This window comes from Danio aesculapii, chromosome 14 (genome assembly GCF_903798145.1).
Source record: "Danio aesculapii chromosome 14, fDanAes4.1, whole genome shotgun sequence".
Classification (NCBI taxonomy): domain Eukaryota; kingdom Metazoa; phylum Chordata; class Actinopteri; order Cypriniformes; family Danionidae; genus Danio; species Danio aesculapii.
Window position 1 is genome coordinate 35,656,755 of NC_079448.1, and position 12,699 is coordinate 35,669,453.

A 12,699-nucleotide genomic window follows, 5' to 3' on the forward strand; every position below is an offset into this window, starting at 1 on the left:
TTTATAGTTTTAATTGTAGTTTTTAAGTCAACTAAAACAACAATTAATGAATTAATTATTTAATAATCCAATTGGATAATATTATCACTATATTATTTCATTGGTAACAAGCTATAAAATGTTTTTATATTATTATTCTAAGTTAAATAGCTTTATGTTATTTAAATATACAAAAACTGCGTTTTATTATTGTAGTTGCAGTTTGCATTAGCTATAATAATATAATAATACTGGACAAATCTAACAGTAGCGTAAAACAAGGATTATTAAAGGTGAAGGCAAATGGCTAAAATCAAATAAATTTAATAAGTTAAGTTTTCTTTTAACATGCTTTAAATATAATATTCTTTTAATGGTCTCAGACGTATCTATATTTCACAGTCTTTTTGAATGATTGCCTTGATGGTGGGCTTAATATTAGCATTAGGAGACCAAATTCCTTTGTTCCCCGTGCAGTGAGGCGCTGGCCCTTTAAGAAGAGACATTTCAATCTAGGCGTGTTTCCTGCTCCCGAACAGAATCCAGTCTTGCCTGCATCCCACGACGCGAAACTGGAGGAACGAATATTTCACACGTTACCCGAATAATTTCTTAGATATCGACACAGGTCACAATAGGGTTACTGAAATTTATTTAGTGTCGTTTCAAAAGAAAAAGGGACGGAGAATCCTCTCGGGAAAGACGCTTTTAACCAATGACATAAATGTCAGTCGGTCAAGGTCCACTCACGCTCCAGATGTGTTCAGCCTTTACACGTTATTTCACCTCAGCTTGGCGTTTTGAACCGAATTCTGTACAATTTTAGGTCGGGAACACTTTTATTCTGTGCCAATATGGGATATTTTCGCTTTTGGAGGAGGATTTTGCTATTTGGCGTTTGATTGGGACTTCAAATAACCATGGATTTAAGTACAGATGATATGCAGATATGTAGATCAACGGACTTGTGATTTAAAAACAAACTAACATTAAAGATTCACCAGGAAAATCCTGCACAGGACGAAGAATTACATTCCTGCAAAAAGCTCCGGTGTTTCGTGATTGCTGATAACTCTTAATCTCAGGTTAATCATTCAGTGGACGCGGTTGTGCTTTATTTCAGGTTGAGTTGAACGAGATAATTTGATTGTACATTCGCTATCATGTCGGCGGTGATGATAACGCGGAAGATCACTCGAAAATGGGAGAAATTACCTGGGAAAAACACCTTCTGCTGCGATGGACGGGTAATGATGGCTCGGCAGAAAGGAGTATTTTACCTGACCCTGTTTCTCATCGTCGGAACCTGCTCTCTGTTCTTCGCCTTTGAGTAAGTGCATGTCATTGGTCATTATTAGGATTATTAGACCTCAGCTTTTCATTCATTACAAGGGAGCTTTTGCAGTGTAAATGGCCTTTGTTCAGTGCCATTGCAGGATGTATTGAGCAGTATGATATATATTATAATATATATTATCGTTATTATATCAATATAATCAATAAAACATTAAAAATAAACAAATAATGCTCTCCTGACATTTTAAAGATCAAAATAAGCATTCTCTTAGAAATGACAGAAGAAATTGGCATATTGACTATAACCTACAACATAAATGTGTTATTTTTATGATAGTGTAAATATCTCATTTAACTTTTTTTGTGAGATCTTTTCAATTAATTGTTGAAAACTGTTTACAGAATCTGAAGAAATAGTATTTTCACTTATTTTTATTTATTACTTGTTTGTGTGCTGTGGTTGGGTCTCTTTCATGTTATAATGTGTTGCCAATTACAAACTACAAGGTATTTTTAGGCGGTATGTATTCTGACTACATTTGGATTACATTTTAGATTTATGTTGGATTACATTTTGATTTTTCATCTGTCTTCGTTTAAACCTCAAGTTCAGATCCATAAATGGCCATTTTTCTTATAAAAAACATATATATTGTGGTCTGAATATTTCACACCAGTTGAGTGAGTGATTTTTAATAATGTAATCCATAAAGAAGCAACTATAATCTCATTATGAACATTTAAATGTAAAATTATTTTTGTATAAAATACACTGGAAATATGTTTACAGTTTTATGATGTTAGTTCTGTCAACACGTACAAACTGCAAGTTCACTTTGATAAGTAGCATTTAGTTTTTTTTTAGTGATACAGTGAAAACCTGTTCTATAGCAATATGTTCAAAAATATGTCTTTGTTAGATCACATAATGACACTGTGATGTCAGGAACCATGGAGGCATGGGCCGGTATAAGATTCTGACGATATGATAACCGTGGATAAAAATATCGCCGTTTCACTGTAAAGTGTTCACTGCTCTAAAATAAGTTCTTTTTAAATATCTGGGTAAAAAAACAACAACTTTTCCCCCAATTGAACACAATATATTTTATTTTAGGAAACATTTAAGATATTTTGAACCAGTACCTTTTGATGCAGTTTCCTTTTCTGCTGAAGATACTGTTGCCGTAAAACACGAATTAAAATAGTTGTTAAAAACATGTAAAAAAAAAAAACACGTACACCTTAGGAACGGTATAATAGGAAACTTTGGCGATTTTAAAACCTTGACTTTTCCAAACTATGGTAAACCTTTAAACCTGTTATCATCTCATGCTTAGAACCATGTAATTCTGCCATGATGTGCATTCAAAAAGGTGGCAACACCAAAGGTCTTTTGAATATTTATTTTTGCACTTTTTGCTGTTTAGCTGAGCACCCATTTAAAGTGATGTGCTTACTTTTGTGCATTTTTTTTCATTATGCCATGATGGGAAATAGCTGAATTACTTTCCTAAAATCAACAAATAAACAAATTCACTGTAATGATTCGGACTTTGCATTGCTATATGACAGTCATAATCACCTGTAAATGATTTATGTTCATACTTAACCTCTGAAAGGACTGGTTAGTTCAAAAAGTGGGTACTTTTTTGCTACATAAATATGTTTTATTAACGTTACCACCTTTAAAAGTCAATCTGGTTTTATGAGCAACGAATCTTTTTGAACATTTCAATAAGTCTGACATCATACATAACATTTCCGGGTTCAAGTGCTTTATTACATGGCAAAAGCAAACAAAACACAGCGCTAATATACTCACAGACAGTAGTGTGCACTGTGTGGGTTTTTAAAAGGCTTAAAGGGATAGTTCACCCAAAAATTAAAGTCATCATTTACTTGTTCATGAGTTTCTTTATTCTGTTGAACATGCTGAATGCTGAAAACCTGTGACCACTGACTTCCATAGTATCTGTTTTTCCTACTATGGAAGTCAAGGGTTACAGGTTTTTAACGTTCTCTCTCTCTCTCTCTCTCTCCCTCCTCTCTCTCTCATCTCTCGCTCTCTCTCTCTCTCTCTCTCTCTCTCGCTCTCTTCTTTAGTGTTCAACAGAATAAAGAAACTCATAAATGTTGGAACCACATGAGGGTGAGGGAATAGTAAATCCCTTTAAACTTATGGTACTCAAGTCATAAGTCATGATGCCTTACCAATTAGATTTACATTTATTCATTTGGCAGAAGCTTTTGTCCAAATTAATGCATAAATGAAATCATTAGAATTAAGGGAACAAAATTAACAAAAATATGTAAATAATGTGATAATTCCTAAATAGCGTATTGCAGTTCGCAATAACTATTTATATATAACGTTATTATTATAATTTATATTATAACGTTATTGCAGCATACATATGTATACTGTATATATATATATATATATATATATATATATGTATGTATGTATGTATGTATGTATGTATGTATGTATGTATGTATGTATGTATGTATGTATGTATGTATGTATGTATGTATGTATGTATGTATGTATGTATGTATGTATGTATGTATGTATGTATGTATGTATGTATGTATGTATGTATGTATGTATGTATGTATATATATATATATATATATATATATATATATATATATATATATATATATATATATATATATATATATATGTATGTATGTATATATATGTATATATGTATATGTTTCAAACGTAATATTTGTTCATATTAAACTGTTAATGGTAGATTGTAGTATTATGTAAGATTTTTAAAGACCATTTGCTTGTTGCTGGTTAGAAACAATGAAGAGCTGTGTCATCTTTGTTGCCAAAACACATTTTCACAACAGCAGATTTCCGTCCATGTTGATGAAGCTGGATGTGCTTCATGTTGGATGCGATCTCTGTTGGGTGGATATAAAGTCCCATGTGCAGACTATGACGTCTGTGGTTGGCGTTTCCTGAGACTCGAGTGTTGTGTCCTGCTTATATCTAGGATCCTCCATTAGGCTTGTTCATCAGCGAAGAGGAAACGATTCCCTGTCCCTAGTCAGAAACTCTGTCATGTACGCAGCGACTGGCTCTCGCTGCACGCCATGTTCATATCACTGATACTGATAATTAGTCCTCATGGGGCAGACATATTACCGCATAGACTGGGCACAGTGCAAAAGTGGGTTTCCAAATTGTTTATTACATGACGGGCTAATCGAAGGACTGGGACGTTTGTTGGGCACTTGCCATTTTGATTTTAGTTTGTCTTCATTTTTTAATACATGTGCATTGCAGCTTGTGTGAATGCATAAACGTCTGCAGATATCATCTTTATAGACTGAAGTTCACATCAGGTTTGAATGTGATGCTGTGCTAGGAATATTTTGAAAATGAGTCAATAGAGTAGATTTTATTCATCAGCTCTAAATATCACAAAAGATCTACAGTTATTTAAATGTTCTTCATGAGGTCTATATTAGTGTCTTAAGTTTCGATAGGGGTCTGGCTGCAGACCTGGTGCAGATGCAATCTGAGCTGCATGCAGTGCTTTTAAATGGGCTCAACTAACCCCACCCCTAACCCTACCCCTCACAGTGATGTCACTAGCTCCATTGAGTGCATGTGTGACTGACATTGCATTGCTGAGAGATGCAATCTCAGGCTGCATCCAGATACTATTGTAAGTTTCAGTATTGCATTTTTTCAGTATTTGCATTCAGTATTTTTTGTGCACTAGGGCTGCACGATATTGGAAGGATCTAACATTGCAATATTTTTTTATTTTGCAAAATATATTGCGATATGACTACAATTTCACTAAATTTAATATTTGGAAAGAATTTATGTTAGATCAATTGAGATGACTTCGCAGTGGGAGTCCATCTCCATACATTTTAATAAACAATCTATAACATTTTTGGCATCCCTTGACACATTTTTGTTATTGTCTGTGCTGCTTGCAGTGTGTTTACATGTGTTGTAAGACTTTTCATGCACGTGTTTAGTCAGAGATTGATGAATTTACTATTTGCATCTCCATAAAATCTAATCAACAATCAATAAACTTTTCAGGGGTCCCCAGACACGTTTTCACTGTGGTCTGTACTATTTGCAGTGCATTTCTGTATTTGCATGTGTTGTTGAGTATTTTCATGCATAACGATCTATAAATACAATCAAGAAAAAGTAAATACAATTGAAATAGTGTTTTATAGTTTCCCGACTCTAACAGTATTCAGTTACAGTAACTAAATGATACAATTAAAAATAATTAGATCAAATTAATTGTAGATAAGGTCACAAATGGGGCAATTTCTAATACCTGAATGCTTTTTAAGGTCATTATACAATCACCGGCATCAAAAACGCATGCAAATTATAATACAAACTCCACGTTGCATATCTTGCGATTGTGACTATTGTGAATGATCACATTGCAATATCACATTGTGATATTCTTATAGTGCATCCTTATCTTTTTCATTGTACAGTTTAGTGATCATTTTGGAAATCCATTAACTATATATTGTCCCAGTGCCAGTTAAGCATATCTTTATACTATCTTTGTTAACAGGTTTACATTTTGTTTGCAAGCCTTCAAAATGTAAACGTTTTATTAAACATTTTTAAATTGTATTTTAGCACATTTAAAAAAATAATAAGCTAGATTTGTGGAGCAGATAAATATTTTTCCCCATATTTTCTGCATTCCAAAATAATTGCAATTTTTTTGTAATTTTGAGGGCATACAGTATGTATGTATCCAGTATGTATCCAGTGAGGCATTTGCATCTTTGTGGGTAGATGCATTTTTTTTTTGTGAGACACCGCAAAAAAAAAGAAATAAAAATAATGCATCAAAGTTAATGTTGTTTCTGATCGTTTAAATATCCATTGTGATAATAATAATAATAATAATAATAATAATAATAATAATAATAATAATAAAACAATAGGAAACAATAGATTTTTTTTCATTTAAAACACACTGCATTAGGTAAACAAACTAATTAACAATTTGTAAAAATGTTTTAGTGGTTACCATCAGGACTGCTAAAGACATTGGTCATTGAAAGCGAAAATATCGTAAAATATTCAGCTTTTATAAAGATTTTTTTAAACACAGATATTTTTGCCCCCTGTTGCCCTATGTGTAGCTTTTTTTTTATTTTACACTGGAGGGTTAATATTGTGTATGAGATTCCAGACGAGATAGATGGTGTTTATGGAAATGCATTGCTTCCAGCTGTTTTGAATTCACAAGGAATTATTTATTGAGTATTGCTGAATGCTCACACTGTTGTGTTCTTGTACGCCTCTGTCTGTGGGGCCTGTGTCTGGACATTTCGTACAAGCACAGGACGGATAGCAGGGCTGATCTTTGCACTTTTCATTCTGTAGTTCATTGTCTGTTACTCTCTGCTTGTAAAGAATAATATATTTACCCTCGCCTTCCACTGTGTTCCCATGTTTTCTATAGATTGCTGCATTTTATAAAATCTTTATTATTATATCTTCATTTATATGTACATATTTCAAATGATTATATATGTAGGGAATTTTTTCCCACTTTCCCTTTAGGCTCTATGGTCAAGTTGGAGTGCAGTTTTCTGTTTGGATATCAAATGTTGAGGAGTGAGATGGAATTGATTGTGTTGGCTAGAAAGTGGTAAAAAAATATTCTGTGTGTGTGTGTCATAGACATATTGCTGATACTGCATCTACTATAGCTAGAAGTTGGTCGATCCACTCTTGACTGAAAAAAAGAACCACTGTTTTAGTATTTATTAATATTTAGATTTTGATCTGATATGAGTTAGATATTTAATTTTCTATTTTTATTCAGTTTCGTTTCAATTAACCAACACTACTTATGAAATGTTTACAATTATTTTGCAATAACCGCCCTAGTGTACAACACTGTGACACTATTAAACCACAAGTGCATAAGCGTAGGGCTATAATGCACAAAACATTGGTATGTCAATATGTTGTTATCTTAAAGGGGACCTATTCTGTTCCTTTTTACAAGATGTTTAATAAGTCTCTGATGTCCCTAGAGTATGTATGTGAGGTTTCAGCTCAACACCACACGAATAATGCTTTACAACTCTTTGAAGCTGCCCCTTTTATGTCCAGTTCAGACAGCATGATTTTAGCCTTGTTTTTGACTCGCTGACAGGTTTTGAGAAATTGCTGACAAATGCCTAAAATCAGAATAGGTGCTCGTTCATGTGAGTAACAATCACACAGTGTGAACTATCAAAGATGCCATCTGAGAGAATCGCCAATAAGTAGCTGACACCCATGAGACATTTGGCATGATAAATATCTGGAGCTGTCGACGATTCAAATCATGCCTTGTGAAATGTGTTCTGATTAAAAATGACATCGGCGATTACCTACAGCCAATGAGAGAGCAGCATCTACTAGTATTGCTATCTGCAGGCCAGCGAGAGGTTGGGGAGAAGTTAAAACGGCTTATTTTCTGTCTATTTGGACCCAAGAAATGAAGAAAAAACTAGTGTAAATTTGGTAGGAGCACCTGTGTCTGTTTGACTCGTCATTTGAGAAATACTACGACGGGTTAAAAGAGAAAACGCTAATTCCCTTCAATGGCTAGGTGAGCAAAATATGTACATTTCTACCCCACTAAAGGCTTCTTTCTCATTATGTAAATAATAACAAAAGGTATACTACGTGACCGTGCATTGTTTCTGTCATTTCTCACATGAGTTTGGTTGTGAGACGTAGTTTGTGGACCAAGTCAATGTTGTGCAGTATAAAACCTCCTGTCACTGATCCATCCTACAGTGTAAACAGAGCACTGACAGAATGCTACCCCAGATAGTCAAGCAGTGTAAAAACATCTGTGACGTGACTACTTTGAAAATCCTGCAGTCTGAACACGGCATTAGGCTTTAACTCAAATTGTGCCGTTTTGGTGACTGTCACTTTAATTTCAAATGAAATTGTGCTCTTTTTAAAAGAAGGTGGAGCTACAAATGCCTATGCCTCAGTATAGCAGCAGATTCAAAAACAAGTAAACTCCACATTTATAATTCTCTTAGTCGCTGACATAATTTTCAGCAGATGAAAACTACAATGCCAGACAGCTGCTTTAAAAAAAAAAAAAAAAAAAAGGTTCTGCAGGTTGCAATGTCCCGAATTTTGATTGCCAATCTTAAGCCAATTGTAATGGTTTGTTTTGTTTCAATTTGGAATTTCCCCAACAAATCACAGAGTCCAGGGGACCAGAGTGAGTGCTCCGACTTGGGCCCTCCCTTCTCCTCCACAGCTGCTTCTCACTTAAGACTTTTTATGCTAATGAGGAAGATATCAATAATGGGCAGTGCTTTCCCCCACTGATGACAAAGGGAGAATGTCAATCAAAGTGTTTCTGAAGAAAGTTTTATCAAATGTGATCATAAAAATAGATTTATTTTTACCATTAAACTGTTTGAAAACACACTGTACATTGAGCAATTTATACGCTTGCACAGATAAAGGAAAATATTTAACACCAATGCTGGACCATGCATTGTTAAGAATTATTGGGTTAAATATAAATCGAAAAATAAATGCATCTAAACACAATTTTTTGCAGTTCTTTTGGGTAATGATAATGACTTACAAACTTTATTAACCCTTCTCACTGTAACGGTTCTACACCAGTGAAGTTGTTAATGTTACATAATAGCCCTAGGTGTTGTAATCAGATTCTGTTAATTGTGTTCACACACTCATTGTTTCGCATTAGAAGTACATAATTTAAGTTTCACTTTGCCTTTGTCTTGTATGTTTGCTTTGTTGCTCAGCAGCTAAAGGTCTATACATTTTATGTTTATCATAGAATGGTAGTTACTCACGTCGTCAAGTGTATGATAATGTTTGTGGTCATTTGCACTGTCTGTGTGAGAGTAAACAGGACTGCTGTGTGTGTGTGTGTGTGTGTGTGTGTGTGTGTGTGTGCGTGCGTGTGTCGTGATTAAGCAGAGAAGCCTGTTTGTCCTTTTGGATTTTTGTGTTCCTGTTTTATATGAGTGCAAAACTGGCTCTTTGGCAAATATGTCTCCGTGTGGGATTAGGATACTTCTTTTTTTGGCAGTAATGTATTATTCATTTAGTTTGTAAATCACTTGCTTTCAAATTGGCAAACTCTTTATGAGGAATTAACAGAGGCTGTTCATGAATTTTACAGCACATTACATCAGTTTTCTATCTGTGCAGCACGATTGAATTGTCCTTTTTTTACTTTATACACCTGTTTTGTATTATAAGCTTTCCTGCCGTGCCTTTACACAGGGAATAGCCACTGATGTCACATGTGGAAGAAAGATTGCAAAGCAAAACTCAAATGGATGAGGTGATGATTTGCATGTTGAATGCGTTTCACTAGAGGCCTGTTGCACAAAACAAGTTGAACAGGGTTGCAGAGGACGTTTTGGGTTGACAAAACCAAACAAATCCAACCTGGTTAAGTGGTTTCACAATGCTTTCTCTGTTAACTTTCTCTGTTAACTCAGAGTTTAATCCAGAGGTTGTGATAAACTCTGGACTGCATGCACCTGAAAGTGATGCAGCAAACGGCCAATCACACAAGAGGGTCAGTTTGATTCATTTCTTGCAATTGACTTCCCTGTTGAAGATTAAGAGATATCATTATCAGAAATCTAAATAATTGCAATACATTCACAGGGCAGAAGTAAACAGAGCATCTGTTTATATATATATATATATATATATATATATATATATATATATATATATATATATATATATATATATATATATATATATAGATATAGATATAGATATAGATATAGATATAGATATATATAGATATAGATATAGATAGATAGATAGAGATGCAATAAAGCAGTCAAGTTTAAAATAAGGATTATTGTTGCATTGTGTGCCATGAAGGACACTATTATGGTTATAATAAGGTTTGTGTTATCGTATTTTTATTTTGCATAGGGATGGGCAACATGGTTTCTTGAGGGCCATTGTCCCCATTCTGCTCCAACCCTAATCAAACATGCCTGAATAAGCTAATAAATGTCTTTAAGATCACTAGAAAGCTACAGGCAGGTGTGTCTAGGTTGCAGCTAAATATAGCGATAAATAGGCAGGATATGGCAGATGCTTTTTTTCTAAAGTGATTTGCATTGGATTGGGCTAAAGAGTTCCTCCTGGATGTTTTGTTCTACAACTCACTGAACGGTGGAGTATTCTATACAGCATCATGGATAATGTCATATTTTACATTGGATTCTGCTGTGATAAAAATATGTTAATAAGAATGAAACTAAGTGGTTCAATAAAGGAACATACAATCAATAATAACCCAAAGCTCAAGCATGACATCTCAGCTATTTGTAGTTTTTAGTTTTTGAGTGGAGCTTTTATTGCTGCTCTCTAATTCAGAGGTTTTGATGGGTTTACTTGGAATCTGAAATTCTGAGGTCCAACCTGAGACCCAAGCTTTCAAGGGTTGGGTTTGGTATTAATTGCCTTGGCTCTCAGGTTATTTAAAATGAATGTGCTTTTTTATTTGGACCCAATCAGACCCGATTCTTTTAACAGAGTTTCTGCTGAATAAGTGATTGACATTTAAAAAAAATTCAGCATGGTGGTGTTAAGTGCACATAGACAAAAAATACATACATTTGTAAAATCGCACTGAAATCCATCTTATAGAGATATGATTTCCACTCACTTCATTATGGTGCATATTCATGCAGTAAAAGGCTTTTCCTTTGTGTGCGCAGATTATTTTCACCGGAGATGAGATAAACAACATTGTAGATTTAAATCGATTAAATTGTTATTAAACTATCAAGTTTGTATTTCAATAGTTCTAAAAACCAATGAAAGAAGATCCCAGAGATGACTTCCATATGTGAAAAGAAATCTCTTTGGACTCTGCTCTAGGTTCGTCCTGTGTGTTTCGGGTCAGGTTTAAATAAATAAATTAAAAACATTTATGCACATCTGGATTGGGTAAGTAGTGATTCGAGTTAATTCTGTTCAGGTGTGGATTTTAGGACCTCCGAAGACCTCCGCTCTACTGAATATTGGAGCTCATTGCACAATGAACATGCATCTGTGGCTATTTAGAGTTTTCTAATATGTTCAATATCAATTTGTCTTCACATTTGTTTGTGACTAAACCAAATTGACGCAATTAATCTGCGTGTTGTTTTTAGACATCATCTGTCATTTTCTTTTTTCTCCCCTCATTATGCTTTCCGGTGGCATAGCGGATGTTTGTGCTGAGCAGTATCAGTAATGGTAATTGTCAGGCCTCCTTGCCCCCACCGATCTCCACCTAGAGACCAGCCAGACCAATGAAGCAGCTCTATCGATTTAACAACACACAGCTAAGCCTTCTCATAGCCAGCCATAAACACTGCAGTCGTGCTCCATGTTGCCTTAACTGTGGAAAACACTTCTTTTCACCTTGTTCTCTGTGGAGCAGTATGTAGATAATACACTAAGGACAGGGTGTAAAGGTAAACAGAAGGGCGGAGATGCTGTAACACAGAGACAGGAGTGGCTTTTTAACTCTAAAGGGTGTGATTGTTTTAATACCCCAGTTCATAAAACAAGAAAAATGACTTTGTAAAACAGTTACTAACACTACTAATTAACCCTAATTTTGTTTGGAGAACAGACAGTGTTTGGTTCATTAATGAGTGTTTTTGATGGTGTTTTGAATGATTCATTTGGTGTATTTCTTTTTATGCTCGAATCAGAATGAAATAATTGATGATTCTCTTCTGATCACTTATCTTTTAAAGTGATAGTTTACCCTAAAAATCTGTCAATAATTATTCGTCCCTCACTTGTTCAAAGCCTATTTGAGTTTCTTTCTTCAGATCAACACAAAAGAAGATATTTTGAGTTTCTTCTGTTGAACACAGTCGGCAAGTACTGGAGATCGTAGAATACTTAAAAGGACTTTGTCTTGCAAAATAAATAGTGAAATATTACGCACTGACTGTCACCATGGGAAAGATAGAAAAGTAGTTATTAGAAATCAGTTAAATTATAGTTTAAAAATGTGTTGTAATAAATCATGTGTTTGTAGACTCGTGCTTTGCCACTACTGATAACAAAAATGAATGAATGCAAAACTAAAGGAGTTGAATATTCATTTTACATGAGCGTGACTGAAAACTACATTTTATCAGTGTTACATCTGTTCTCCGGTACTTGCTGACTGTTTGTAAATTAAGACTGCATTTCCTAATGTAAAACTATGTACACTCAATTTCTGATTAATAATAGCCTATGCAGAGCTGAGGACTTCCTATATTTAACATTTTATAATCGCTATTGGAAACAAATCTAATATAATCAACAGTGGACATTTTGATAGTTTTTCACAACATGAACATGACTGA

General features: G+C 34.3%; 1 protein-coding gene across 2 annotated transcripts in view; it reads left to right on the forward strand.

Moving 5' to 3' along the window:
- Positions 1-510: 510 nt before the first annotated feature.
- zdhhc9 (zinc finger DHHC-type palmitoyltransferase 9) overlaps positions 511-12,699 on the forward strand; it is a 43,593-nt gene continuing 31,404 nt past the window's right edge. For both annotated transcript variants that reach the window (XM_056471742.1, XM_056471743.1), the window contains exon 1: positions 511-1,309. In XM_056471742.1, the coding sequence (XP_056327717.1) occupies positions 1,143-1,309 (167 nt within the window). In that variant the 5' untranslated portion in view covers positions 511-1,142. The remainder of the gene's footprint in view (positions 1,310-12,699) is intronic.